The following is a 25786-nucleotide window of genomic DNA, read 5'->3' as shown; positions in this document are numbered from 1 at the left end:
CACGTATCACATAATACGGGTACTCCCCATATTGTCTTTAGAAAATTTAAGCATATATAGTAGGTACTGGACTCTATCAACATATCTACATAAGTAGAAGCATTCAAGAAATCCAGGTGATTTTGCATATGTGCAAATGCATCACTTAATTAGTTTTCCAGTACAATTTCCCTGCAATACATAGTTTTCCAGTACTTCTTCCCTGATAATATCTTATGTACAAGGATTTACAATATGAATTTGACCCCCATAAATTTCCTTACCTCAGCGCACTTCTGTGAACAATATTCTTCATCAATGGAATCGTGCTCTGCATTGACCAGTTTCTCGAGGGCAAGGCCATTTTCATCGTTGGTGCAACTGGCTACCTAGCAAAGAGTACTTTCTCTATCACTTTCTCTCTACTATATATAGGTTGCACTAACAGTGCTACTTGAGGAGAGGACTACACAGATGATATTACTAGTGCATTTGTTATATATTATAGTTCTCATCGAGAAGATACTACGAGTCCAGCCAAATTTGAAGAAGCTCTACTTGCTAATAAGAGCTCCAGATTCAAATTCAGCTAAAGAACATTTTAATAACGAGGTACTACCAAAACTACTGTATATATGGTCGTATATAGTACCAGTAGAAATAATACATCACTCATCACATTAGACTACAACTCCATTCTGTAGTCACATGAGAATTCAAGATTATCAGAGTTCAATGCTCGACGTGATCAGTAAAGAATATGTTTTAATGGCAGGTCATAAAGACGGATCTGTTCAGAGTTCTAAGGGAGAAGTTGGGTGCCGACCTACATAAGCTTATAGAAGACAAGGTTTTCCCAGTTCCTGGGGATATAGCTTGCGATAGTTTGGGGATAAATTCTGAGCTGAAAGATGAGATGCACAGAGAAATAGACATAATTGTAAACTCAGCTGCTACAACTAGATTTGATGAAAGGTAGTCATAGAATAGTAATATTCTTTGTCCTAAAATAAATAAAAACAAAAACTTACTCCATTCTTTTGCAGATATGATACTGCAATAAGGATCAATGCATTGGGTGCCCTGAATATTCTCAAATTTTCCAAGCAGTGTTCAAAACTAAAGATACTTCTCCATGTAAGCACAGGTCAGCTCCATATTATTCGTAGTGCTTAACCAACTTTCATAGTCATGACTTTGGGCATATTGACTTGACATAAAGACTGATTCTTTTCAGCCTATGTATGTGGAGAAAAGGAAGGATTGATACTAGAGAAACCATTGCACTTTGAAGAGACGCTTAATGGAAACTCTCACTTAGACATAGAAGTGGAGCAAAAGCTGGTAGAGGAGACACTAATGGACCTTAAAGCTAGGAATGCCACTGTAAAAGAAGTAACTTTAGCTATGAGAGTTCTAGGTATTGAGAGGTAATAGTTTCATAAAATCAGTCTCATTGATAAGATGGGTATTTGTACCCTATTCTTTTGAAGATTTATAGGGTTCCTTCCCACCTTTCATGGCAATTATGATTCTTCAGGGCAAAGATACATGGATGGCCAAACACATACTCGTTAACAAAAGCAATGGGAGAGATGCTTTTGGGACACCTGAAGGAGGATCTCCAACTCATAATCCTTCGGCCAACAATTATATCAAGCACATACAAGGAGCTGTTCCCAGGATGGAATGAAGGACTGAGGTAATGACTATATACCATTCATGCATGCACACATGGAAAAGAAGACTACGTCTTAGTGAAACCAATCTGATTCTTCCTTCCACAGAACCATGGACACCTTTATTGTTGGCTATGGTAAAGGGAAACAGAATGTTGCGATGGGTGATAGAGAATCAATACTGGATGTGGTATGTGAGTCATGTGTACACCTTATCTCATAATGGAATGCGCAAGTTTCTCTTGTTTGCATCAGCAGGTTTTAATTTTTTCATCTACACTTCGAGTTCCTAAGTATTCACACTTCCTTAATGCAATCTTGCAATTTTGCCCAGATTCCAGCAGATATGGTTGTGAACTCAGTCATCGCGGCTATGGTAGCCCATAGAAATCGATCTTCCCATACAGCTATTTACCATATTAGCTCCTCTAGGACGAATCCACTAAAAAGTACTGATATTATGCAATTTTCCGCTGAATACTTCAAGAAGAATCCATGGATTAACGAAAGAGGAATGCCAGTCAAAGTCAAGAAATTTCATTTACTGGATAGCATGGCTAGCCTTCACAAATACATAGCTACCCACTACATGCCATTATTAAAGGTTAGTTTTCATAGTAATGTCTTCTTAGATAAACTGTAAAATTTTAGCCTTTTTGGCTTCACTTGACCATGAAGTAGACAGTACTAACTTGGATTATTTGTGCTTATAGATGCATTTATTGGAAAAATATGGGATACAACACATATTAATTTCAACATTTCTAATATAGAACACTAATCAGTTAGACTAAAACTCTCTTTCGTTGAAAATCAGTTGGTATAAACTAGAAAACTCATGATAAATACAGCTAAAAGAGGAAAAGACCATGGTACGCAAGAGAGATGTATCAAAAAAACAGACAAAAGTGTTTATGAATGTTGACATGCACTTGAACATTGATAGGTTACCACTGGTTAAGTTTATATTTTAACATGTTTCAGATATTAAAGTGGGCAAACTTGATACTTTGCTAACATTTGCAAGAGCTGCATACAGACTTAGAAAGAAGGATCAATCTCGTCATTCGACTAGCTGAACTCTACAAACCCTATACATTATTCAAAGGAATGTGAGTTCATTAGTATTATGTTATATTAACACATTCAAGTAGTCAACTACAGCTCGTTTCAGTATTTTATTAAGTAGTCAAAGTTAAAGCTGTGCCTAATTGCTGATATGCTACTCTGCTAAAAGTTGTGTTGCTGCTTAAATTCCATTATGAAGTTGTTCGAATGACAATGTCAGTTCAAGAAAATATTGGCGGTATTATATGTAAATGAAGGATTACTTTCTCTGTTTCACACATGAGTAATACTCCCTCCGTTTCAATTTATGTGAACCTATTTCCTTTTTAGTCCGTGCCAAAAAGAATGACCTCTTTCCTTATTTGGAAACAATTTATCTTAATGCAATGATTTATAGCCACACAAAATATATGTGACTCATTTTTACACCACAAGTTCAAAAGTCTTCAATCTTTTCTTAAACTCCGTGCCCAGTCAAATGGGTTCACATAAATTGAAACGGAGGGAGTAGTAATTATTTACCAGCAAACTGAACTCAAAGATTGGGTTCTTTTTCTTGTACATATATGCTACGGCTTTCATCAGAAGAATAAGTAGCTTTTATATACCATACACGATTTTATATGCTGTCTATTCATTTCTCCATTTTTTTTGTTTCTGATTGATAATTTATGCCAATACAGCAACAACTTGATCGATCCTTTATTTGATCATTCTTTCTTCTTCTTTTTTTCCAGCTATAGCAAGCGAACAAAATCGCTTCAACTAATTAGAAAACAAATTAAAGAAAAAAATGTCCAAGGATCAGATACTTATTTATGCAATTTTTCATCCACCAAAATTCAAGAGTTAAACAAGTAGAACAAGGACTGACACATTAATAATTGAGCAAGTCTAGTCCAATTTGAAGAAATAGATAATTAATTACCGACCCCTCAAGAAGGATGAACCTTGTTAGAGCTGTGAGAAGAAATGGCTTTAATAGCAGATTTCATAGAGGCACCAGCAGAGTTAAGAGCACTTTCAATATACTTTTTAGCAGCAACTGTAGCCACTTTTTCCATAGCGTTTCCCATTTTTCTTGCTCTTTCAGCAACTCCCACTAAGCTATCATACTCAGCTTTAGCCATTTGGTTCATTTCCTCCTCGAAACGGCGGAATTCTTCCATGGCGTCTTCCATGGCAGTGTTGAGATGATCCTCTGCTTCTTTCATGTAATTCTCAGCTTCTTCAACTTGATTTTCTTGATCTAATTCCATAGCTGCCCAAGCCTTGTAAGCTTCCACTTCGAAGAGTTTCATCAGATCATCTTCTATGGTGTAAGGGTCGAAGTTCTTGTCACAAAGAGCTTGATCTGAAAGAATGGTGAATTGAGCAAAAAGAGCCTCCATTTTTTTTTGTGCTGCTGTTGTGAAATTGGGAATGGAGAGAAATGGGGTTTCAGAATTTCAGTGGTGAAGGGAATTTATTATTCATTTGGATTTTGATGATTGGAACAACAGTGTTTTGATAGACGAAAGCCACTTTGGTAAATGAGGCCCCCCAGGATTCTCCTCCAAAGCACACCAACGGTTCAGTTGAATTTATGCACTATCTTGCTTCTCTCTCTCTCTCTCTTTTTTTTTTTTTTTTTTTTTATACTTATAGAAGTACCTTTTTCCTAGTACTTTTTCTTTATTTCCTTTTCGGAAAAATGTGTGATCTGTCTCTGCTACGATAAATTATTTAAATTTGTCCCCCGTTATACTATTGAACCATAAAACTCTCTATCGTCTTACTATTCGAACACATATACCCCTTCTTTGATGGAGGGGACATGTGGCACCAATCTATGCTCTTTTTATATCTGGGCACATATTAAATCGACCCATCTCATTTCTTTTAACCCGATTCACTTCAAAAAAATCATTGCCCGACCCAAAGTCCACCCACATTGCTTCTCTAATCTCTTTCTCTCCTCTTTTCCTTCTCACTATTATAACCATGGCCGGAATTTCCACCAGTGAACTCGCCGAAAACGATGGAGAATCTTCAGATTTGTCACCTCGCACTTTCTCTTCCCCTTTCTCTATACCTACACACATATTTATACACAGATCTGGAGAAATATACACAAGAGGTCAAAAATCTAGCTGGAAGTATAGCAACATTAGCCAATTGGTTCTGTTCCTGGGTAATTACAGCACCTCCATTTGGAAATTACCTTGAACACAATTCTTTCCTCTCTATTTTACCATTATTAATAAACCCCTTTGCAACTCACTCTTACATATATCACCAAAAATTATTTTCATCACCATTTTGAAGATGATGTTAAATGTTGCCAATTTTTGGTTACCACAAGCAAAAAAAATTAACACAGCAGTGACATTTGGTCATTGATCTTCAAAATTAGCAACCGTTTTTTCTAAACTCAGTCTAGGTCCTAATGAAAGATTCAACTTAATTCAGAAATTTTCATAAGATGTAAGCTTGTTTCTTAAATTTTGGACTTCTTATTTGTGAAAATGACAATAAAATTGCCTCAGAATTGCAGCAACCTCTTCTTCGGCATTTCAAGATCCAACTGAATAGCACTATATGGGGTGTCTCAGATCTCCACTATACTTTCAATCTTATTTGGCAGCGACGGCGAGTGTAGGGGGAGGTGGTCGTGGAAGAAGAAAGAAATGAATGGGGATAAGGTGGAAGAAGAAGAGGGTTAGGTTATGGGTTCTGGGTAATGGGACGGGTCAAGTTTAATTTTAGATCAGATATACCAAGAGCCTTGGATACGTGCCACGTGTCCCCTCCGTCAAAGAAGGGATATATGTGTTCGAATAGTAAGACGACAGGGAGTTTTATGGTCCAATAGTATAACGGGAGATAAATTTAAATAATTTATCATAGTAGAGGGACATATGAGACCCTTTTCCGTTTCCTTTTTTGTTTTGTTTAGTATGTTGAATTTTGAATTGCAAGACATCTCAAGAGATGGGTGAATGAGGAAGCGACACATGTCAATAATGACCGGTCAACCATGCTGATACCGGATATAATCCTGTGGCCGGATAAGAAGCAATTCAAGATATGATCGTTACAGAAACGTTATAGAACACCCCAAGATTCTACTGACCTTTATTACCCTTTATTATTTTTTATCATCTTTTAATTATATTTTATTGCAGCATTAATATTGGTAATTAAGGGGGTATAATTTGTGTATCATACACCCAATAATAACTCTAGTATAAACATAGGCTTTCATTCTATTGTAAGATATAAAAAATACTAATAGCAAAATACTAGTATTCTTTCTCTCGTTCTTTTAAGCTTTATACAAATGTTGTCAAGATTTTTCAATTATTCTAGATCCCAGTGGGAATATTCCGAGGCACATGTTTGTCTTTTCTTCAATTATTCTTATTTTACTCGCTTTGCTCTTCATTATTTTATTTTCATGGATCAATTTAATCCACGTATCTATAAACCATGATACAAATTCAACTGTACTGTTTTACGGGTAAATAGTACCACTATAATATAAATTGTTACTTGTATAACAGCAAAATAACTATAACTTAATTTGTTATTAATGGAAAAAGGAAATTTCATAAAGTATTACAGTTGTATATCTAATTACAATTCACAGTTATTGTTTCAATATTTACCATTTGTAGCAAATCTTCCCTTGTCATATGTCCGTCCATATTTACTATATTGGTTCGCGCAACGAATACAGAATGTGTCAACTGTATTCGTTCGAGCAACTAATATAACCTGTATCAACTGTACTCGTTCGTACAACAAATACAACCGATGCGAAATACACAAATATAGGGGTGTATACAAGGATACAAACAATAAAAATACATGGGGTGTATACATTTTTACATAATGACAAAATACCGTCAAACATATATGGTACCAAAAAAACATCCCATACTTGAAAAAAATACATACATGATGCAAATCAAGGCGAAATACAGAAATACAGGATTTTGCCGGAATACAAAAATATAAGTAAATTTATTATAAAATTCAAATATAGCTATGAATTATAATTTTATAAAAGTATAGTTATAAATGATCAATACAATGTATAAGTTAGCTACATCATGTAATTTTTTCCTAAATGGAAATGTCTGAGGGGGTGGTGAAGTGGGCCACGAGTGTAGCATTTTGTCAAAACCATCATCAATAAATGTGGGTAGTCTTGACTTGTAATTATGCCTATTCGATGTAGCCAATCACATCACAAATTATTATTTAGGACAGAAAGTTAAAACCCAATATGAATATGATCATATTCCAACTTAAATCTTTATTAATCCAAAGAAATAAGTATATGCTGTTTTGCCCAAAATAAGGATCTAAATTTGGATTACAGTTGCACCTAGTAAATCCAAACATTGTGCAACTTAGTTTTGCAGATGACCTGCTCCTCCTGATTTGTAGAGGTGATGCAGTCTCAGTGCATATGGGGTCTTCTAAGGTATCAGGACTTATAGCAAATCAGAGCAAGAGCTGCATTCCATTGAATATATATTCAGCAAGAAATTAATCATTGAGGACTTGGGCTTCTAAGTTGTAACACTGCCTTTTAGGTATCTTGGATTTCCTTTGAGCTCTCTCTAAGAAGCTATATATCAGTTGGATAAAATACTGGGAGGGTGACTAGTTGAACGAATGCAGTTGATCAAGAGTTTGTTGATTGCAATGGATGCATGTCTATTATATTTATAAATATAAAAGGGAAGAGCCCTAGCTAGGGAGTAATATAACTACCAACCAAGCTTCTTGGCTAATTCCGAAAGTTCAAAATACTTTACTGAATGCGGAGAGCTACTCAACCAGCTAAGCTAAGAGGTGATTTAATTTCCCTAAAGCAGCTGCTTGGAGATCAAAGAATCACATGCAACAATCAAGGAAGTCCTAAATGGCTCTTCATTTCATATCTAACAGTCCAGGACAGGTTATACACCAAAGATAACTAAGCAATCTTTTTTTAAATGGAAAGCCACCAACACCTGTTTTTTAAATGTATATATATTCTCAGCAAGTGTTTGGACGAAGCTACTATAGCTTGGCAAGTGATAAATTATAAATAGACAAGTACAACAACAACAATCCAGTATAATCCCACTAGTGGGGTACGGGGAGGGTAGTGTGTACGCAGACCTTACCCCTACCCTGAGGTAGAGAGACTGTTTCCGATAGACCCTCGGCTCCCTCCCTCCAAGAACTCCCACACCTTGATCTTCGGGTGACTCGAACTCACAACTACTTGGTTGGAAGTGAAGGATGCTTACCACTAGAGCAACTCACAACTAACTGGACCGTTATATTACACAATATGCTAATGGAAGGCACACTCAAGCTGAAGTCTACAGCAGCTACTGTGTACCATCTATGGTTAGAGAGAAACTACAGTGTATTTCAACAAAAGAAGAGGACCAGTGCAGAGGGAACCTGAGGCCAAGACTGACTAGACTACTGCTTAGTTTAAACTTTTATCCTTAGGCTAATAGCTAGTGAGTTTAGGAAGATGAGAGATCTGATATGAAGTTTGGGGCCATCTGTCCAACTTCAGGGATGCCAGTTATACTTGTAAGTACTTACTTTGGTAAATAAAAACTTTTAATTACCAATAAAAAAAAAAAGAATGATCAAATAAAGGATCAATGAAATTATTACTGTATTGGCATAAATTATCAACAGTACAAACAATTGAAAAGCTATATTCTTCTGATGAAGGCAAGTAACATATATATCAGAAAAGAACCCAGTCATTGACTTCAATTTGCAGGTATATAGTATATGCGAAAAAATGAAAGTGGTTCTTCAGTTACATATAATACTGCCATTATTTCTTGAACTGACATAGTCATTCAAACAAATACATGATAAACCTCCTTTTGACACATAATCCTTCTTTCTCAGAAACTGTACTTCATTAATCCGGGAATATGAATTTCCTTGAAGTATTTTTCCCACTGAATAGTTGTTGGATCAAAATTAAATGTGTCATCTGCATTACTTTCTCTTGTTGCCATTCGCAGCATTTCAGCATTGGTGTCATCAAAACTGGTACAAATCAGCAGTAATGGTGTTAGAATAGCAATTTGGATTAGCATTAACTTTGAATTAAGACTTAAGAGGAAGGGACACCCAAGATTAAACTCACATTCCTTTGAACAATGTGTAGGGTTTGTAGATGTCAGCTAGTCAAATGACAAGATTGATCCTTCTTTCTAAGTCTGTGTGCATCACTTGCAAATGTTGGCAAAGTATCAAGTTTGTCCACTATAATATCCGAAAAATGTTAAAATATACACTTAGCGAGATGGTACGCTATCAATGCTCAAGTGCATGGCAACATGCATAAACACTTAGAATATTTATTTATACATCTCTCTTGTATATAAGGGTCTTTTACCCTTTTAGTTCATATCTAGTCTGGGTTCTTTAGTTTATACCAACTGATTTAAGCCAAGGAGTGTTCTAGACTAGCTAACTTATAAGTTCTCTATGTCAAAAATATTATTTGATGTATCCATATTCTGGTTTACATCTATAAGCATATATAGTCCAGGTTAGTAACAGTCCTACTTTATGGCCAAGTGAAGCCAAAGTATCTTTGCAGTTTATTCAATGAAAACAAACCTTTAACAATGGCATGTAGCGGATAGCTATGTATTTGTGAAGGCTAGCCATGCTATCCAATAAATGAAATTTCTTCACTTTGACTGGTTTTCCTCTTTCATTAATCCATGGATTCTTTGTGAAGTAATCAACAAAAAATTATATAATATCAGCACTTTTTAGTTGACTCCTTCTAGAGGAGCTAATGTTGTAAAAAGTTGTATGGGAAGATCGATTTTTATGGGCTACCATTGCCGCGATGACTGAGTTCACAACCATATATCTGCTGGAATCTGCGCAACATGGCAAAGTGGCATTAAGGAAGTGCGGATTGTGAACACTTTATTACTCGAAGTGTTAGATAAACTAATTAAGACCAGCTGACACAAACAAGAGAGATTTCTGCGGTTCATTATGACATAAAGTATGTACGCTCACATACCACATCCATTACTGATTCTTTATCAGCCATGCAAAAACTCTGTTTTCCTTTACCATAGCCAGCGATAAAGATGTCCATGGTTCTGTAGGAAGGAAGAATCAGATTGGTATACTAAAACTTGGTTTTTTTTAATATGTCCATAAATGGTATATAGTTGTTACCTCAATCCTTCAATCCATCCAGGGAATGGCTCCTTGTAAGTGCTTAATATAATTGTTGGCCGTAGGATTATGAGTTGGAGATCCTCCTTTAAGTGTCCTAAAAGCATCTCTCCCATTGCTTTGGTGAACGTGTATGTGTTTGGCCATCCATGTATCTTTGCCCTGAGGAATCATAATTGTCGTGAAAGGTGGGAATAAACCCTATAAAGCTTCAAAAGATTACTGAGACTTTATGAAACATTTACCTCTCAATACCTAGAAGTCTCATAGCTAAAGTTACTTCTTTTTCAGTGCTATTCCTAGCTTTAAGGATGTATTGGGTAAAATATGCTATGACACGTGGCCGTCTAAAAAAGGGACATGTGGAACTCAAGACGGGAATGGCCAAAGACCGGAGGCAACTGTTTCGTTTGTTACCAGAAAGAATAACGCTCATAAAGATGTGATAAATTCTATTCGTCCGGTAGCATTTAATAGAAAATATTCCATGGCATTAAGAATAATATAATTACCTGTTATAGGGAATTTGACATTTATGTTCACCGTTACATCTTCATCAATGTCCCTCATAATTGACATTAAAGAAGGGCACGATCCTAGGACCTCCTTCCCTAGACATAGCTATAAATAGTGAGCTCAGTTATCATTGTAAGGGACAGAAATTTTCTGGCAAACTTACGTTACATTCTATACAAAGCATAATACCATTTTATCTTCTTACTTTTTGATTTCGTTGTTGTGTGCCCGGAAACCCTTTTCCCGAAACTGTTGCTTGTGTTGTTTCGTCTTCATCCTAAGGGTAAGTATTGTATAATTCTTTGATTATTTTATTAATTCAGGATAAAATTAATTCATTGATCTAGAAATCACATATAAATTCAACTATACCGTTTTACGGGTAAATAATTTAGCGCCCATCGTGGGACCTAGATAGCGGTGTAATTAAAATGATCATTGCCGTTTTTACTAAGGAGTTTTGATTATTTTGTCTTAGAAAAAATCATAAGAAATGGCAGATAACACTGTTAACGACATGCACAACCCCGAGATTTGAGGGGATCAGCCTGATTTCGAGGACTCAATCAGTGACACCCATAATGAGGGGAATGGTGCCACACCGGTGTATGACAGGTAGTATCCTCGACAGGTTCAGGAGATAGCTTCCGATGATGCTGATGAGGAACATGTCATTGACGCGGTAATAGTCTTGCAAGAGCAACAGGAGATCATTCTAGGACACCTCACGCGACAGGATAAGCTTTTGACGGAGTTGAAGTAGGCGTTGTTGGGAGCTTCAAATAATGCAAACAGGCGAGATCTGATTCCTCCCGGGGCTCCCGTGAATCAAAAAACACAGAGGGTTGACAACAATACTCCCAGGGGTGAAATTGGCTCCGATGGGGGAGGGGGAGAGGGAGAGGATCCGGCCTCAATAACGAGAATGATCCTTTCAAGAATGAACTTTTACTGTTTACGAGGGAAGTGAATGCCCGCATGGACCAGACCCCGGGCGCGCCACCAGTGCTGAAAGGTCCGGACTCGAAAGTATACTCAATTGCCATACAAGCCATGTGCGGCACCAGAGTTAATCCTGAAGCGGTTCAAAATGCCTGAAGTGCCAAAGTATAACGGAACTTCAGACCCTCAGGAGCATATTACCACCTACACAACAACGGTAAAGGGAAATGATTTAGCTCCTCACGAAATTGAATCTGCGTTGCTAAAGAAATTTGGAGAAACCCTCATGAGGGGAGCCTTGACGTGGTATTCGCTGTTACCCGAGCATTCCATAGACTCCTTTGAAATGCTCGCGGATTCTTTCATCAAGGCTCATGCCGGGGCTAGAAAAGTACAGGCCTGAAAGGCCGACATATTTAGGATTGCGCAAGGAGAGTCTGAGTTGCTACAAGAGTTCGTTACCCGATTCCAGAAGGAGAGAATGTTGCTCCAGGCTGTCCCGGATGAATGGGCGGCTGAAGAATTCACCAAGGGATTGAATCCGAGGAGTTCAAACGCTTCCCAAAAATTGAAGGAAAGCCTACTCGAGTTTCAAGCAACGACCTGGGCGGATGTCTACAACTGGTACACATCAAAAATAAGGATCGAAGATGATCAGGTTGGTTTTCCGTCGTTGACCAAAGGACGAGAAAAAAATAGAGAAAAATCAAAGGATGATTATGACGCAGAAAACGGACTTTGAGGGGCTGGTTTTTGCCCTACAAACGGACTGAAGGCCGCAACAGAGGTTTTTGGACAATGGACAAGTTCGTCATTGACAGGAGGACTGATCGCGGTCGGAAAAATCGATCACTGCAAGATAAAGAAGCGTCAGGGTCACGGGATCCTTCTTACCCCAAGTTATCGGAATAAAACTTCAACGTCAGTATAGTGGAGTTGGTGTTAGCCATGAGAAACATCAAAGAAACATGGTTTCCGAAACCGATGAGATCTAATCCCAGCCAGAGGGATCCCAACTTGTGGTGTAAATACCACGGGACAAATGTCCACCGGACAGGGGACTGTCGACACCTCCGGGAAGAAGTGGTAACATTATTGAAGAATGGTCACCTTAGAGAACTCATGCGTGATCGAGCTAAGAACAATTATAGTCGTAACCAGGATGATATTCAGCTTAATGTATGCATGTTTTGATGTATATTGCCTCACATTATACTCATGTCTCAGCGGTCAAAAGGCAAGCATTGGCAGATCATTTGGCAGAAAATCTTGTAGATGGAGAATACGAATCGTTGAAAATGTATTCCCCTGATGAAGAGGTATCATTCGTAGGAGAAAATATCACTGAAGCATATGATGGTTGGAGAATGCTCTTCGATGGAGCTGAAATCTTCAAAAGAGTGGGTATCAGACCTGTATTAGTATCAGAAACTGGCCAACACTATCCGGTATCTGCAAAACTCAGGTTTCCATGTACTAACATTAGGGCAGAATATGAGGCTTGCATCTTGGGACTCAGGTTTGACATTGACATGAATGTTCAGGAGTTGCTGGTGATTGGAGATTCCGATCTTTTGGTGCATCAGGTTTTAGGAGAATGGGCTACCAAGAACACATAAATTTTACCATATATGTACTGTGTACAAGAGCTGATCAAGAGGTTCACGAAGATAGAGTTCAAACATGTTCCGAGGATCCAAAATGAGTTCGCAGATGCATTGGCCACTTTATCTTCCATGATACAACACCCAAACAAGAATTTCATCGACCCTATCCCAATAGGAATTCATAAATAACCGGCTTATTATGCTCATGTTGAGGAAGAAAGTGACGGAAATCCATGGTTCCATGACATCAAAGAATACTTGGCAAAGGGAGAGTACCCGGAGCACGCAACTCATACCCAGAAGTGCACACTCCGAAGGTTAGCCAACCATTTCTTTCAAAGTGGAGGAATTCCGTATAGAAGGACTCGAGACCTAGGATTATTACGGTGTGTCGATGCCAAGGAAGCATCCAGATTGCTCGAGAAAATACATGCCAGAACCTGCGAACCACACATGAATGTCTTTGTCTTAGCCAAGAAAATACTAAGAGCAGGATATTTCTGGATGACTATGGAAACAGATTGCATCAAGTATATCCAGAAGTGTCACCAATGCCAGATACATGCTGATATGATACGAGTGCCACCTAATGAACTCAATCTAACAAGCGCACCCTGGCCTTTCTCTGCTTGGGGCATGGATGTCACCGGTCCAATCGAACTCGCTGCTTTAAATAGGCATAGGTTCATTCTAGTGGCCATAGACTATTTCACAAAGTGGGTTGAGGCCACATCTTACAAAGCTGTAACTAAGAAGGTCGTCGCAGATTTTGTTCAGGATCGCATTGTTTGTCGATTCAGAGTGCCAGAGTCAATCATCACCGACATTGCCGCCAATCTCAACAGTGATTTAATGAAGGCCATGTATGAAACTTTCAAGATCAAGCATAAGAATTCCACGACATACATGCCGCAGATGAATGGAGCAGTAGAAGCCGCCAACAAAAACATCAAGAAAATACTAGGGAAAATTATGGACAATTACAAACAATGGCACGAGAAGCTGCCCTTTGCTCTGATCGGGTATCGTATCATGGTTCGCACATCAACTGGGGCAACTCCTTACCAGCTAGTCTACGGTACGAAAGTGGTTATCCCTGCCGAAGTAGAAACTCCTTCTCTAAGAATCATACAAGAAGCTGAGCTCAGCGTCGCAGAATGGGTACAGAGCCAATATGTACAACTGGCTCTCATCGATGGAAAAAGAATGAATGCGGTATGTCACGGTCAACTCTACCAGAATAGAATGGCAAGAGCTTTCAACAAAAAGGTTAGACCAAGGCAATTCACAACGGGGCAGTTAGTGCTAAAGCGGATCTTCCCACATTAGGACAAAGCCTAGGGGAAGTTCTCACCCAACTGGAAAGGTCCCTACATGGTCCATCGAGTACTAACAGGAGGAGCACTCATACTTGCAAAAATGGACGAAGAGATTTGGCCAAAATCTAGCAACTCAGACGCAGTCAAGAGATACTATATTTAGGATTGTTTACATTTCTTCATTTGATGTAACTAAACTACACTTGACCTGATTCCCGTTTAAGAGGGGATATGTAGGCATCACTGTGGGTTCGGTCACATCTTAATAAAATCTTCATTTTCCCTACGATCAGAAACTGGGGCAAGATCGCAAGTTCAGCCAACTTTGTCATATGCGGAACAACTTAGTTGTGCTTGAGTTTTATAGCGTATGATGCTACCCATCTCCCCATGATTTGTATTATGCACTTGGCGTGCTTATGGTTGATATTCGGGCATTTCGTGAGTATACGCGTTTCTTTCGATTATCATGTGTAGATCGGGTGACACGCCGCTACAGGTATATGGTTGAATTGGGTGGCACACTGCCACAGATATGTTGTTTGGATCGGGTGGCACGCCTCCACGGGTATCATGATTGGATCAGGTTGCACGCCGCAACGGTATCATGTGTGGATCGGGTTACACGCCGATGTCGAATTCGCTTGGCAATATCTGCCATTTTGCTAATTTTCCCGTAGGCATGGGTTTCTGGAAGATGTATTTCAGCGGATCCATCCTTGATATGAGATATGTGGTGTATGCACAGAAATAATACCTCCACTTTTGAGCTATCCATGTCAAAGCGCAGCAGGTGCGCTCCAGCAAAGAGTACCGGGCTTTGTAAGGTGTGAATTTCTTACTCAGATAATATATTTCCTGCTCCTTTCTTCCAGTCTCATCATGTTGTCCCCAGAACGCAACCAAAAGCTCCACCTAGTACGGACAAATAAAGCAGCAAAGGTCTTCCTGGAAATACTCAGAATTACTCAGTTTGTCCCTATAGGCATGCTTTCTAATAATAGGACGGCTAAGCAATGAAACAATATTTGGGAAGTTCAGCATTAACACTTTGAAGCGAGTAGTAATACCTTATAGGCAGGATTTCCAACGATTAATGATTGCAGTTGATATTTTTTTTATACTTAGCCCCTGTAGGCATGTTTTCTAGGTGAGAAGTATGATAACAATAGCAAATCAACCAATTAAAGTCCTATAGGCAGGATTTCTAGATGAAGATCAGAAGAACATAAGCTGGTATAATCCTATAGGCATGGTGTCTAATGAATATACTGCAGTTACGCAAATTGAAAGAATGGTCATTGACATTTTTATTTCCTATAGGCATGCTGTCTAGCAGTAGACATAGGAATAAATAAAGTACTTGTGCTTTGATAGTAGGCAAGTTGTGTGAGTGTGTGATTTTCCTAATGGCATGATTTCTACCAGTGCACATTGAAATTGAATGGCATATATATAGCAGGTTGGACAACAAGTAGACCATACAAACCCTATAGGCATGTTTTCTACCCTTTCATGCAAAATATTAGAGTATATCCATTTCCCCGATTTCACAAACACCCCCAATTGTTTATTAAAAAATTATTACAGACCCAATGATAAATGTAATTACAACATATTATACAAGCAATAGCAGTAGGCTTATAGCAGGCCCAAAAGGAGATACCTAGTGTTTCCTGGGCCTTCAACAAATGCTTTCTTCACAAATAGTATGCCCAGATCCCAACATGGGGCTATATTCATCAGCACAGCCCAAAAACCATAGAAGAACTCAAACCAAACCAAACAGCCACAGGTTGATCATATGATTGAAATATTGAATCACGTAGAAAGCACTTAAACGACCCAATTTGCATATTCACCAGATAGAATGAGGAAAGAATTGAGTGTCAGAGATAGCTAAGGTATCAGTAGTAAAGAAGGTGGCCAAAGAACCCCAAGTCCTAGTGTGTCAGAGTTCACAAGGGTCTCAAATGGACCCCGAGCAGTGCTTACACTAGGGAGGTTAATAGAGAAAGTCTTAGTGGCCTTGTCTTTCAGCCGACCAAGAGTGATAGATACAGAATAGTGTAGGCAACAAATGAGAGTGAGAGAACAATGGTTAAGGGACAGAATTTGAAGAGATGCACTTGTATTTTAGAAGGCAGACATATCAAAGTTGTCTAAAACACATAACATGCTAATTAAGATGGTCAACAAGACTTAGAGACAGATGGATATTACAGGTTTAACACTTAGCAAGAGATAACACATTGGTAGAAAGCACATTGAAAGTTAGACGAGAAGTAAATTTCCTAAGATCACAAGGTTAACATACAAAGGTGCATAATACCAAACAGGTCTAGGTAAGGCACTAACTTAAAGGGTTAAATCCTAAGGGTCCAAATCATGCTGAATATCCTCCACAATACCAGAAAGTAGACATGCCAATTTATCACTAAGACAAACAATCTCAAATATTGTAAGGAAACACAGATTAAGATAGCCACTCTAAAGTCTCAAATAATCACTAAAGGTGTATGGAATTATGTAAGACAAAGACATGTTGGGTGACACAATAGAAAGGGAACAAGTCATAGATTTATAACACATTATAGATGTGAGGCAGTCATTGCAGGAATTCAAAGTAGAGTAGGAAAGCAAACTCATGTCAAACAGTAATGTAGACATTCAAGTACCAATACATTAGGCTAAATGATCTTAAGGGAGTCTAAATTATTCAGGTGAAGCATATTCAAATAACATGTCTCAAAAACTGGAGATTTTATGTAAAAGGCCAAATGCTAAAGAGGTTCTAATTAGAATACGAGTGCAATGCTAGTAAAGTTACACATAGAGATGGTCTAAGAGCACATTTAGGTCATGAAATTCAGAGGCGTGAATATGCAAGACACGAACACAGAAGAATGAAACTGTAATGCTAAGAGACTTACCAGTTATTAGTTGAATAAACAAACAACAAGAAAGAACAAATTCCACAGTGCTATGAATGTCAACAGAGAGCAAGAACCCAGATTCTTAGTGCATCAGAGTTCCCAAGGGCCTTAAATGAACCCCGGAAAGTGCTCGCACCAAGAAAAGTTTAAAATTGAATCCCAGTGGCCTTGGCTTTCAGCCGGCCAAGAATCAGATTATAGAACAAGAGAATAAGAGAACAATAGAGTAATCGCTTTGATTTTTAGTCAATCCGGGTGATTAAAGTCTGTCTCAAAGGGGAAAGAGGAAGGGTTTATATAATAGTAGGAATCAAGCAAACAAACAAGGAAAATAATCAATCAAACATAAATATGGAAAGAAAGTACCACATGCTATCAGTAATGGAACGGGTAAAAGGAAAAGTATAAAATTCTGAACCCTAATTCGACATAAATCAAGGAATCGACCAAAGGTTTTGGTGAATCGGCTTCATATCGCCTTGCCATGAATGTATATAGACAGAATATCATCCAAATACCGAAGGGTGAAGCTGATATCCTTGGTTCATAGATGGATATTTGCCAAAAAATGGGGCAAATATTAAGTAATACCACAATCTTGTAAGTAATACTGACGTAACACATAAAAGGTAAGAAAATCACAAAAGGAATCCATGATTGAGACAGATTCAGAGAAGATTGAGAGGGCGGCTAGGGTTTCGGTGGGAGGGAGGAGTGTTTGAGGGCGGCTGATGAAGAGAAAGTGGGGATTAGGGTTTGAGTGAAGGGATATAAGGAGAGTGGTGAGGAGTGTTGTGAGCCGTTGATCATTTTTTATCAACGACTCGGATTTGAGAAGAGTTGGGTCGGTTTTTGTACTAGGATAGGTCGTTTGGGATGCTGAGGTTATTAGGACAGGGGTCTATTTGGACCTTAATGGTCCGAAATTAATCCTACTTTTGGGCCAGATTTATTTTTAAATAGGAAATTAAGGTAAAATAATTTAATGAAAATAGTTAAATAAATTATAAAAATGTTATTTATGCTAATTAATACTTTAAAACAATAATAGAAATTATAAAAATGTAATATATCATTTTGACCTTGAATAAAATGACGAATGCAATAAAATTGTAAGATATAGGCTATTATTGTAAGATTGTGCAAATGGCCTAAAAATACTAATGTAATTATAAAACATAGAGTAAAATATCTGAATCAAGTATTATAGATGAAAAATAATAATTTTAGATAATTAATGCATCACAAAAATAATTGAAAGGAGTAATTAATAAATATTCAAGTAATTTAAATGCAGGAAAATCAATTTTAAATCTCTGACAATTATGAAAAATTATAGAAAAATGCTTGTATGGATTTGTAACTAAATAATGATGTGAAAGAATGATGTTTTGAAAGTATATATATTATTTGAGAAAAATATGAGGGCAAAATTGGGTAACAACACTCCCCATTGCAATTGGCTTTTGGTGAGGAGCCAAATATTTCCCATTTTAGAATCTTTGGTTGTGCAGTATATGTTCCAATTTCTCCACCACAACGCACAAAGTTGAGTCTCCATAGAAGGTTGGGAATATATGTTGGGTATGAATCTCCTTCTATTATAAAATATCTGGAGCCTATGACTGGAGATTTATTTACGGCAAGATTTTCTGATTGTCATTTTGATAAATTAGTATACCCTACATTAAGGGGAGAAAATAAGCAGCTGAGAAAAAAGATAGATTGGAATGTATTATCACTATCTCATTTAGATCCTCGAACAAATCAATGTGAACAAGAGGTTCAAAAGATAATTCATTTGCAAAATTTTGCAAATCAACTGCTAGATGCATTCACTGACCTACCAAGGGTGACTAAGTCACATATTCCAGCTGCTAATGCTCCAATTCTGTCACGCTCCGAACCTGGGCCTGTACGTAACACGGCACTCGGTGCCTGACTACATGTGACCCAGCGAACCAACTAACTAACTGAATCAACATGTGATATCATAACATACTGAATGCGGAAGATAAACTAACATATGCTAATATTCTAAAAGTCTGAATGATATAAATCAAAGTGTTGAAACATTAATACAAGTCTAAAACACATCTGTAGTCAACATTGAGTATATGAAAAGCATGTGACTTTGTCTAACTGTTACTCTAGTCTATGAAGCCTCTAACGAAGTATTGAAAACACTAACTGTCTGAAAATACTAAAGACTGTAAGGTAACTATTATGTGTGTAAAGCCTCATAACCCTTAGTAATTGGTCTTTTCTTCAGCAAGTTCTCATTCTACTACTTCTAGGTGATTCTACAATCCCAAATAGATGTAACTAACACCATTTCTCATCACCCAAATATTTACAACAATCGTAATTCAACAATCCAAAACCCTAGCATAGTTCTTATGGTTCTCTTTATCAAACCCATTTACTATTCTCCCAAAAACTCATCTATTCATAGTTATAAATGATTAGGGAGTAGAAGCATTACCTTTTCCAAGTTCACTCCTCTTGAATTCGAGTTATAGGGTTTTCTTTCTCAACAATGGTGTCTCAACCGAATATCTAATGAGTGTAAGGATTTACCCATGTTAATAAGGTGTTAGAGAATTAAAATTAACTTAGAATCATCGTTAGAACTTACCTTGGATGATGGAAGGACCTTGGGGAAGTTAGGTACTTGAGAGCTTCCCTTTCTAGAGTAGGTTTTCGTGTTTGGGGTGTGCGGGAACGAGGTAGGACTTTTAAATAAGTGAACACGTCCCAAAATTGAGGAGAAACAAAAATAGCTCGGGTAGGCATCGTCGGCATGAGGCATTGTCTGGGATGCCAAATTAACTGTGCAAAGCGCCATTAGAGGCGCCAAAACTACAGTGCCTTGCACTGTCTGGGGCACCAAAGTCGATGCCTTGGACAGTGCCTTGCACTGTCTGGGGTGCTGAGTTTTCATTCCCTTGCACTGTCTATGGCCATAATATAGATCTCCCATAAACATAGTCAATTCTATTGAATTTTATAAACCTCACTCTCGGTCTTGATTTTAAAACAATTATTTCCACCCATATTCATCCCGATAAGACTTCACATGTCTAAAAGGTCATATTAATACTCATTTAACGCATCCACAACTAATCCGGATTTACGGGGTGTTACATTATCTCCCCATTGGGATCATTCATCCTTGAATGATTGTCATGATTGTAACTGTTGCTTCCTCTAGACCTTAAACGGGACTGATGGAAATATGTGAACACTGTACTGTTAAGAACACATGCATACTAAATTAAATGGATACATGATCACTGATGTGCCGAGATACTGAACTGAATAGCTACTGAATTGAATGGCTACTGAAGTGACTGAACACTGAGCTGATTATATACTGAAAGACATGGAGATTATAATATAAGTTATGAATGAGAAGGATAGCTACCTTTGACATTTCTCAAAAATACCTACCAGCTAATAGATCATAACGCTAGCTTCATAGGGCATCATAATACGCATAACCTGAAAGATACACATGAATACTGATCTGTTATGGATACGTGAATTCTGAACTAACATGGATATAAGAATATTGAATTGTCACACATATTTGAGTACATAATTGATATGGATATCTGAGCACTGAACTAACATCAATATCTGAGTACTAAGCTGGCATGAATATCTTAGTACTGGACTGACATGAGTATCTGAGTTCTGAACTGACATGAATGTTATAACTGGAAGCGTAAATGTCGTGATAGGAGATCTGAATACTGGAAACTTGAATGTTATAACATGACATGTGAGATATTGTGTGTACAACTGGCAATTTTTGGTGGCAACGCTAACTCATAATCTACTTGCCCAATCCTCTGTATGATCCAATATGGCCTGATGTATCTGGGACTGAGCTTTCCTTTCTTCCCAAATCTTATAACACCTTCTTAGAAGAAACTTTCAGAAATACCCAATCATCAACTTAAAACTATAGGTCTCTATGTTTCATGTTCGAATAGGACCTTTGGCGACTCTGAGCTGTCTTTAAATGCTCTTGAATCAACTTGACTTTCTCCATAGACTGATTGACAAAATCTGGTCCCAACAACTTTGCCTCACCAACTTTGAACCAACCAATTTTCAATCTACACCTTCTCCCATACAAATCATACTTTTAAAATAAGCGAGATAATCCTATTATAAGGTCCATATTTACCATCTCCACTAAAGGATATGTATATTCTATGGTAAAATACTTGGATTTGTGCTGGTCGATTTTCACTTGTTGACAATTCGGACACTTGGCCACAAAGTCTGCGACGTTCCTTTTTCATGTCGTTCTACCAATAAATCTCCTTGAGATCATGATACATCTTTGGGAAACCTAGGTGGATAGAATACCTGGAATTATGGGCTTCTAACATGTTCCTCCTTCTCTAAGTCCATTTATGTCTGGACACACAATCAGGCTTGGTACCTCAAAGTACCATCATCTCCCCCTTATTCAAAAGCCATTGTCTTATGCCTGTGAATCCCCTCTTTTAACTACACCAAGTAGGGATCATCAAATTGTTTCGCCTTCACTTCGGTTACTAAGGAGGAGAAAGTCCTGTTCTGGACAACAACTCCACTATCTTTGTTGTCCGAAAGTCAAACTCCTACCTTGGCTAAGCGGTGAATGTATTTCACTAGAGTTCTCTTATATGCCTCAATCATGAGCTATACTTCCCATACTTGATTATCTTTTTAAGGTACTTCCTAAAAACACTTAGAGTATTGATGAGAGCTAAGTCTTTGACTAGTACACCGAAGATTAGAGTCTCATGAACATTCTACTAACTTCGTGTTTCTTACACACACTAGGCACATTCCTGGTGGTAATTATATCATTTTTCGTATCCATGTTAAATTTTCGGGTTTCAAATCTCTAACTAGACTTACTGATGATTTTCACAACTCCCCTTTAGGCCAAAGGTTAAGGTCTTGTACTTGCGGATCCTTTTCTTTTGTTAGGATCCGAACAACTTTTCTTATCTTCTATAATTCTTTGCACTTTACGTCAATGAAGACTAACCTTCCGACTTGCTTTTGAGCAATCTTTATTACTAGAAAAACTAAATTACTTACATAAACATAAAGCTAATGTATTCACAACTATCATATACAATCTTTCTGATAACTCTGCTCACACTGTCAAATTTGGGTAAACCTTTTTTCGATAACTCTTAAAGGTTATTCTTTTATAGTTTGGTCTCTTATTGCATAACTGATTTTATTTTCTTCCACTATCACTGTAATTCAGATTTAACTTAAAATCTTTGGGTTCTAACATGCATTTGGTGTTTCAAACTGTTTTTAACTCACTAGTGTTAACCTGGCTAGGTGAATCAAATCATACCTCTACTAGCTCTGGTGAAATTGCTAATTCATTGTATTAACTCAAACTTACTTACTATTCTTTTACTAACCACATGCTAGAATCATGTTTTCTTGTTCTACTTTAGATAACTAAAGTGAAGCATAATGTTATTTCTAACTTTCCTTACCATCTGACCCTATTCAACGGTCGCATACTATCTTTCTTTTGTACTATGTACATGGATCACATTGAGCTCACAACATTTAGAATGAAAGTCATGAAGCTAGATAATAGAAGTTCTACAACTATTCAAGGAACTAGGCTTAACTATATTTCCTAAGGCAAGGAGTAACGTCGTAAAAGAAATGTAGTGTAGAGAGAATCATTAACATTCCCAAACATAGAGAATTAGCCTCACATACCTTAGTTCTAGCCCTTTTTAAGAGTATCACGATATTTGTCGCTTCTTTCAATGATAATCTACGTCAATATATATATATATATATATATATATATATATATATATATATATATATATATATATATATATATATATATATATATATCAAGAGGAACCAATATTAGCACAAATTCTCCTGTTTTAGTAACTTAGAAATTTTATCAAACGCCGTATGTGTGTAAAGCCTCATAGCCCTTAGTAATTGGTCTTTTCTTCACCAAGTTCTCGTTCTACTACTTCTAGGTGATTCTACAATCCCAAATAGATGTAACTAACACCACTTCTCATTACCCAAATATTTACAACAATCGTAATTCAACAATCCAAAACCCTAGCATAGTTCTTATGGTTTTCTTTATCAAACCCATTTACCATTCTACCAAAAACTCATCAATTCATAGTTATAAATGATTAGGGAGTAGAAGCATTACCTTTTCCAAGTTCACTCCTCTTGAATTTGAGTTCTAGGGTTTTCTTTATTAACAATGGTGTCTCGGCCGAATATCTAATGAGTGGAAGGATTTACCCATGTTAATAAGGAGTTGGAGAATTGAAATTAACTTTGAATCATCATTTGAACTTACCTTGGATGATGGAGGGACCTTTGGGAAGTAAGGTTCTTGAGAGCTTCCCTTTCTAGATTAGGTTTTCGTGTTTGGGGTGTGGGGGGACGAGGTAGGGCTTTTAAATAAGTGAACACGTCCCAAAATTGAGGAGAAAAACAAAATAGCTCGGGTAAACATCGTCGGCATGAGGCATTGTCTGGGGCGCCAAAATAACTGTGCAAGGCGCCATCAGAGGCCCCAAAATTACAGTGCCTTGCACTATCTGGGGCACTGAGGTTTATGCCCTGGACAGTGCCTTGCACTCTCTGGGGCACTGAGTTTTCATTTCCTTGCAATGTCTATGGCTATAAGATGGACCTCTCATAAACATAGTCGATTCTATTGAATTTTATGCACCTCACTCTCGGTCTTGATTTTAAAATTATTGTTTCCACCCATACTCATCCCGATAGGACTTCACATGTCTAAAAGGTCTCATTAATACTCATTTAACGCATCCACAACTAATCCGGATTTATGGGCTGTTACAAATTATAATTGATATCCCGGTAGGACAATCAATTAAAGCAAATGAATTTAAACCACGCTTGAAACGTGGTAGACCAATCGGTTCTAAGGATAAATATCCTCAGAAAAGAAAAGGTACAAATGATCAAAGTGATCATAATACAGAGGTAGTGGCTCAAGAAAAGCACAGAGACATAACAAAGGATAAGACCTCAAGGGAGGTTCAGGTACCTGAAAATGATGAGAATGGAGAGATCTCAATAAGTTATGTCTCAACGGGAAAAAGAAAGAACCAAAATAACATTGTTATTGATAATGTTTTTGCTTATAATGTCGCTATTAAAATAATGCAACAAGATGAGGATCTTGAACCAAAATCTGTCGATGAATGTAAACAGAGAAATGATTGGCAAAAATGGAAAGATGCTATCCAGGCAGAATTAACTTCACTTGCGAAACGTGATATTTTTGGGTATGTAGTCTAAACACCTAATGGTGTTAAACCTGTTGTCTATAAATGGGTCTTTGTACGTAAAAGGAATAAGAAAAATGAGGTACAAAGATATAAGGCACGCCTTGTTGCACAGGGATTTTCACAAAGGCATGGTATCGATTATGAAGATATGTATTCTCTTGTTATGGATGCTATAACATTCCGTTATCTCATTAGTTTTGATGTCCATGAAAAGCTTGACATGAATTTATGTCTCACTTGATAATGAGATATACATGAAAATTCCCAAGGGATTTAAATTTCTTGACGCACATAATTCAAAGTCCCGAGAAGTATTTTCAATCAAATTGCAAAGATCTTTGTATGGTTTAAAACAATCAGGAATATGGTATAACTGCCTTAATGAGTATTTATTAAAGGAAGGTTATATAAATTATGCCATTTGTCCATGTGCTTTTATAAAGAAAACAACTACAGAACTCCAAAAGGCAATTGATTGTTTAAAAAAGGAATTTGAGATGAAAGATCTCGGAAAGACAAAGTTATGTCTTGGTTTGCAAATTGAACATTTGGCGAACGAGACTTTTATTCATCAATCTACCTACATAGAAAAGGTATTTAAACAATTTTACATGGATGGAGCACATCCATTAATTACTCTGATGATTGTTCGATCACTTGATGTGAATAAGGACCCGTTCCAACTTCAAGAAAAGAATGAAGAGATTCTTGGTCATGAAATACCATATCTTAGTGCAATTGGTGCACTAATGTATCTTGCTAACACTACAAGTCCTGACATAACTTTTGCATTTAATGTCTTAGCAAGATATAACTCTGCTCATACAAGGAGACATTGAAATAAAATCAAACACATATTGTGGTATCTAAAAGGAACTACCGATATGGGATTATTTTACGGCAATGATTGCAATCCCGATCTTGTTGGTTATGCAGATGTTGGGTATTTATCTGACCCACACAATGATCGATCTCAAACAGGCTATGTGTTTACATGTGGAGGTACTGCCATATCTTGGCGATCGACTAAGCAATCAATTGTGGCTACTTCATCTAATCTGTAAAGACCCAGTCGGTCATTTTGAGAGTAATATCCCCGATCCCCAATTTACTGTTTCCCCCGTATCTTTTTCTGCTTAGGTGACTTGCCAGGAGGTTTTGTTT

At 37.4% G+C, this 25786-nt stretch overlaps 4 protein-coding genes across 4 annotated transcripts in view; 1 reads left to right on the top strand and 3 right to left on the bottom strand.

Moving 5' to 3' along the window:
- Positions 1–284: 284 nt before the first annotated feature.
- LOC104112305 (fatty acyl-CoA reductase 3-like) lies at positions 285–3350 on the top strand (the record flags this gene model as incomplete). The annotated part of the gene is made up of 9 exons (XM_009622183.3): positions 285–378; positions 488–591; positions 755–954; positions 1026–1126; positions 1217–1409; positions 1520–1681; positions 1767–1848; positions 1993–2262; positions 2643–3350. Coding segments are annotated over 9 exons (1239 nt in total), but the record flags the coding sequence as incomplete, so codon positions are not given.
- Positions 3351–3507: 157 nt separating this feature from the next.
- LOC104112304 (uncharacterized) lies at positions 3508–4333 on the bottom strand. The gene has a single exon (XM_009622182.4). The coding sequence runs from the start codon at positions 4115–4117 to the stop codon at positions 3662–3664; it is 456 nt and encodes a 151-aa protein (XP_009620477.1). The 5' UTR covers positions 4118–4333; the 3' UTR covers positions 3508–3661.
- A 4311-nt stretch (positions 4334–8644) lies between these two features.
- LOC138903326 (fatty acyl-CoA reductase 3-like) lies at positions 8645–9870 on the bottom strand. Its single transcript, XM_070191294.1, has 3 exons — positions 9793–9870; positions 9372–9485; positions 8645–8845 (listed from the first exon to the last, which is right to left on the bottom strand). The coding sequence occupies exons 1-3, from the start codon at positions 9868–9870 to the stop codon at positions 8645–8647; spliced, it is 393 nt and encodes a 130-aa protein (XP_070047395.1).
- A 68-nt stretch (positions 9871–9938) lies between these two features.
- Positions 9939–25786, bottom strand: part of LOC104112306 (probable fatty acyl-CoA reductase 5) — a 41513-nt gene continuing 25665 nt past the window's right edge. Inside the window, exon 9 of the mRNA XM_070191237.1 lies at positions 9939–10115. Coding sequence (XP_070047338.1) covers positions 9950–10115 — 166 coding nt within the window. The 3' untranslated portion in view covers positions 9939–9949. The remainder of the gene's footprint in view (positions 10116–25786) is intronic.

Source organism: Nicotiana tomentosiformis, chromosome 1 (assembly GCF_000390325.3).
Source record: "Nicotiana tomentosiformis chromosome 1, ASM39032v3, whole genome shotgun sequence".
NCBI classification, from domain to species: Eukaryota; Viridiplantae; Streptophyta; class Magnoliopsida; order Solanales; family Solanaceae; genus Nicotiana; species Nicotiana tomentosiformis.
The sequence above is the reverse complement of the archived record's forward strand: the minus strand, read 5'-3'. Positions and strand labels throughout refer to the sequence as shown.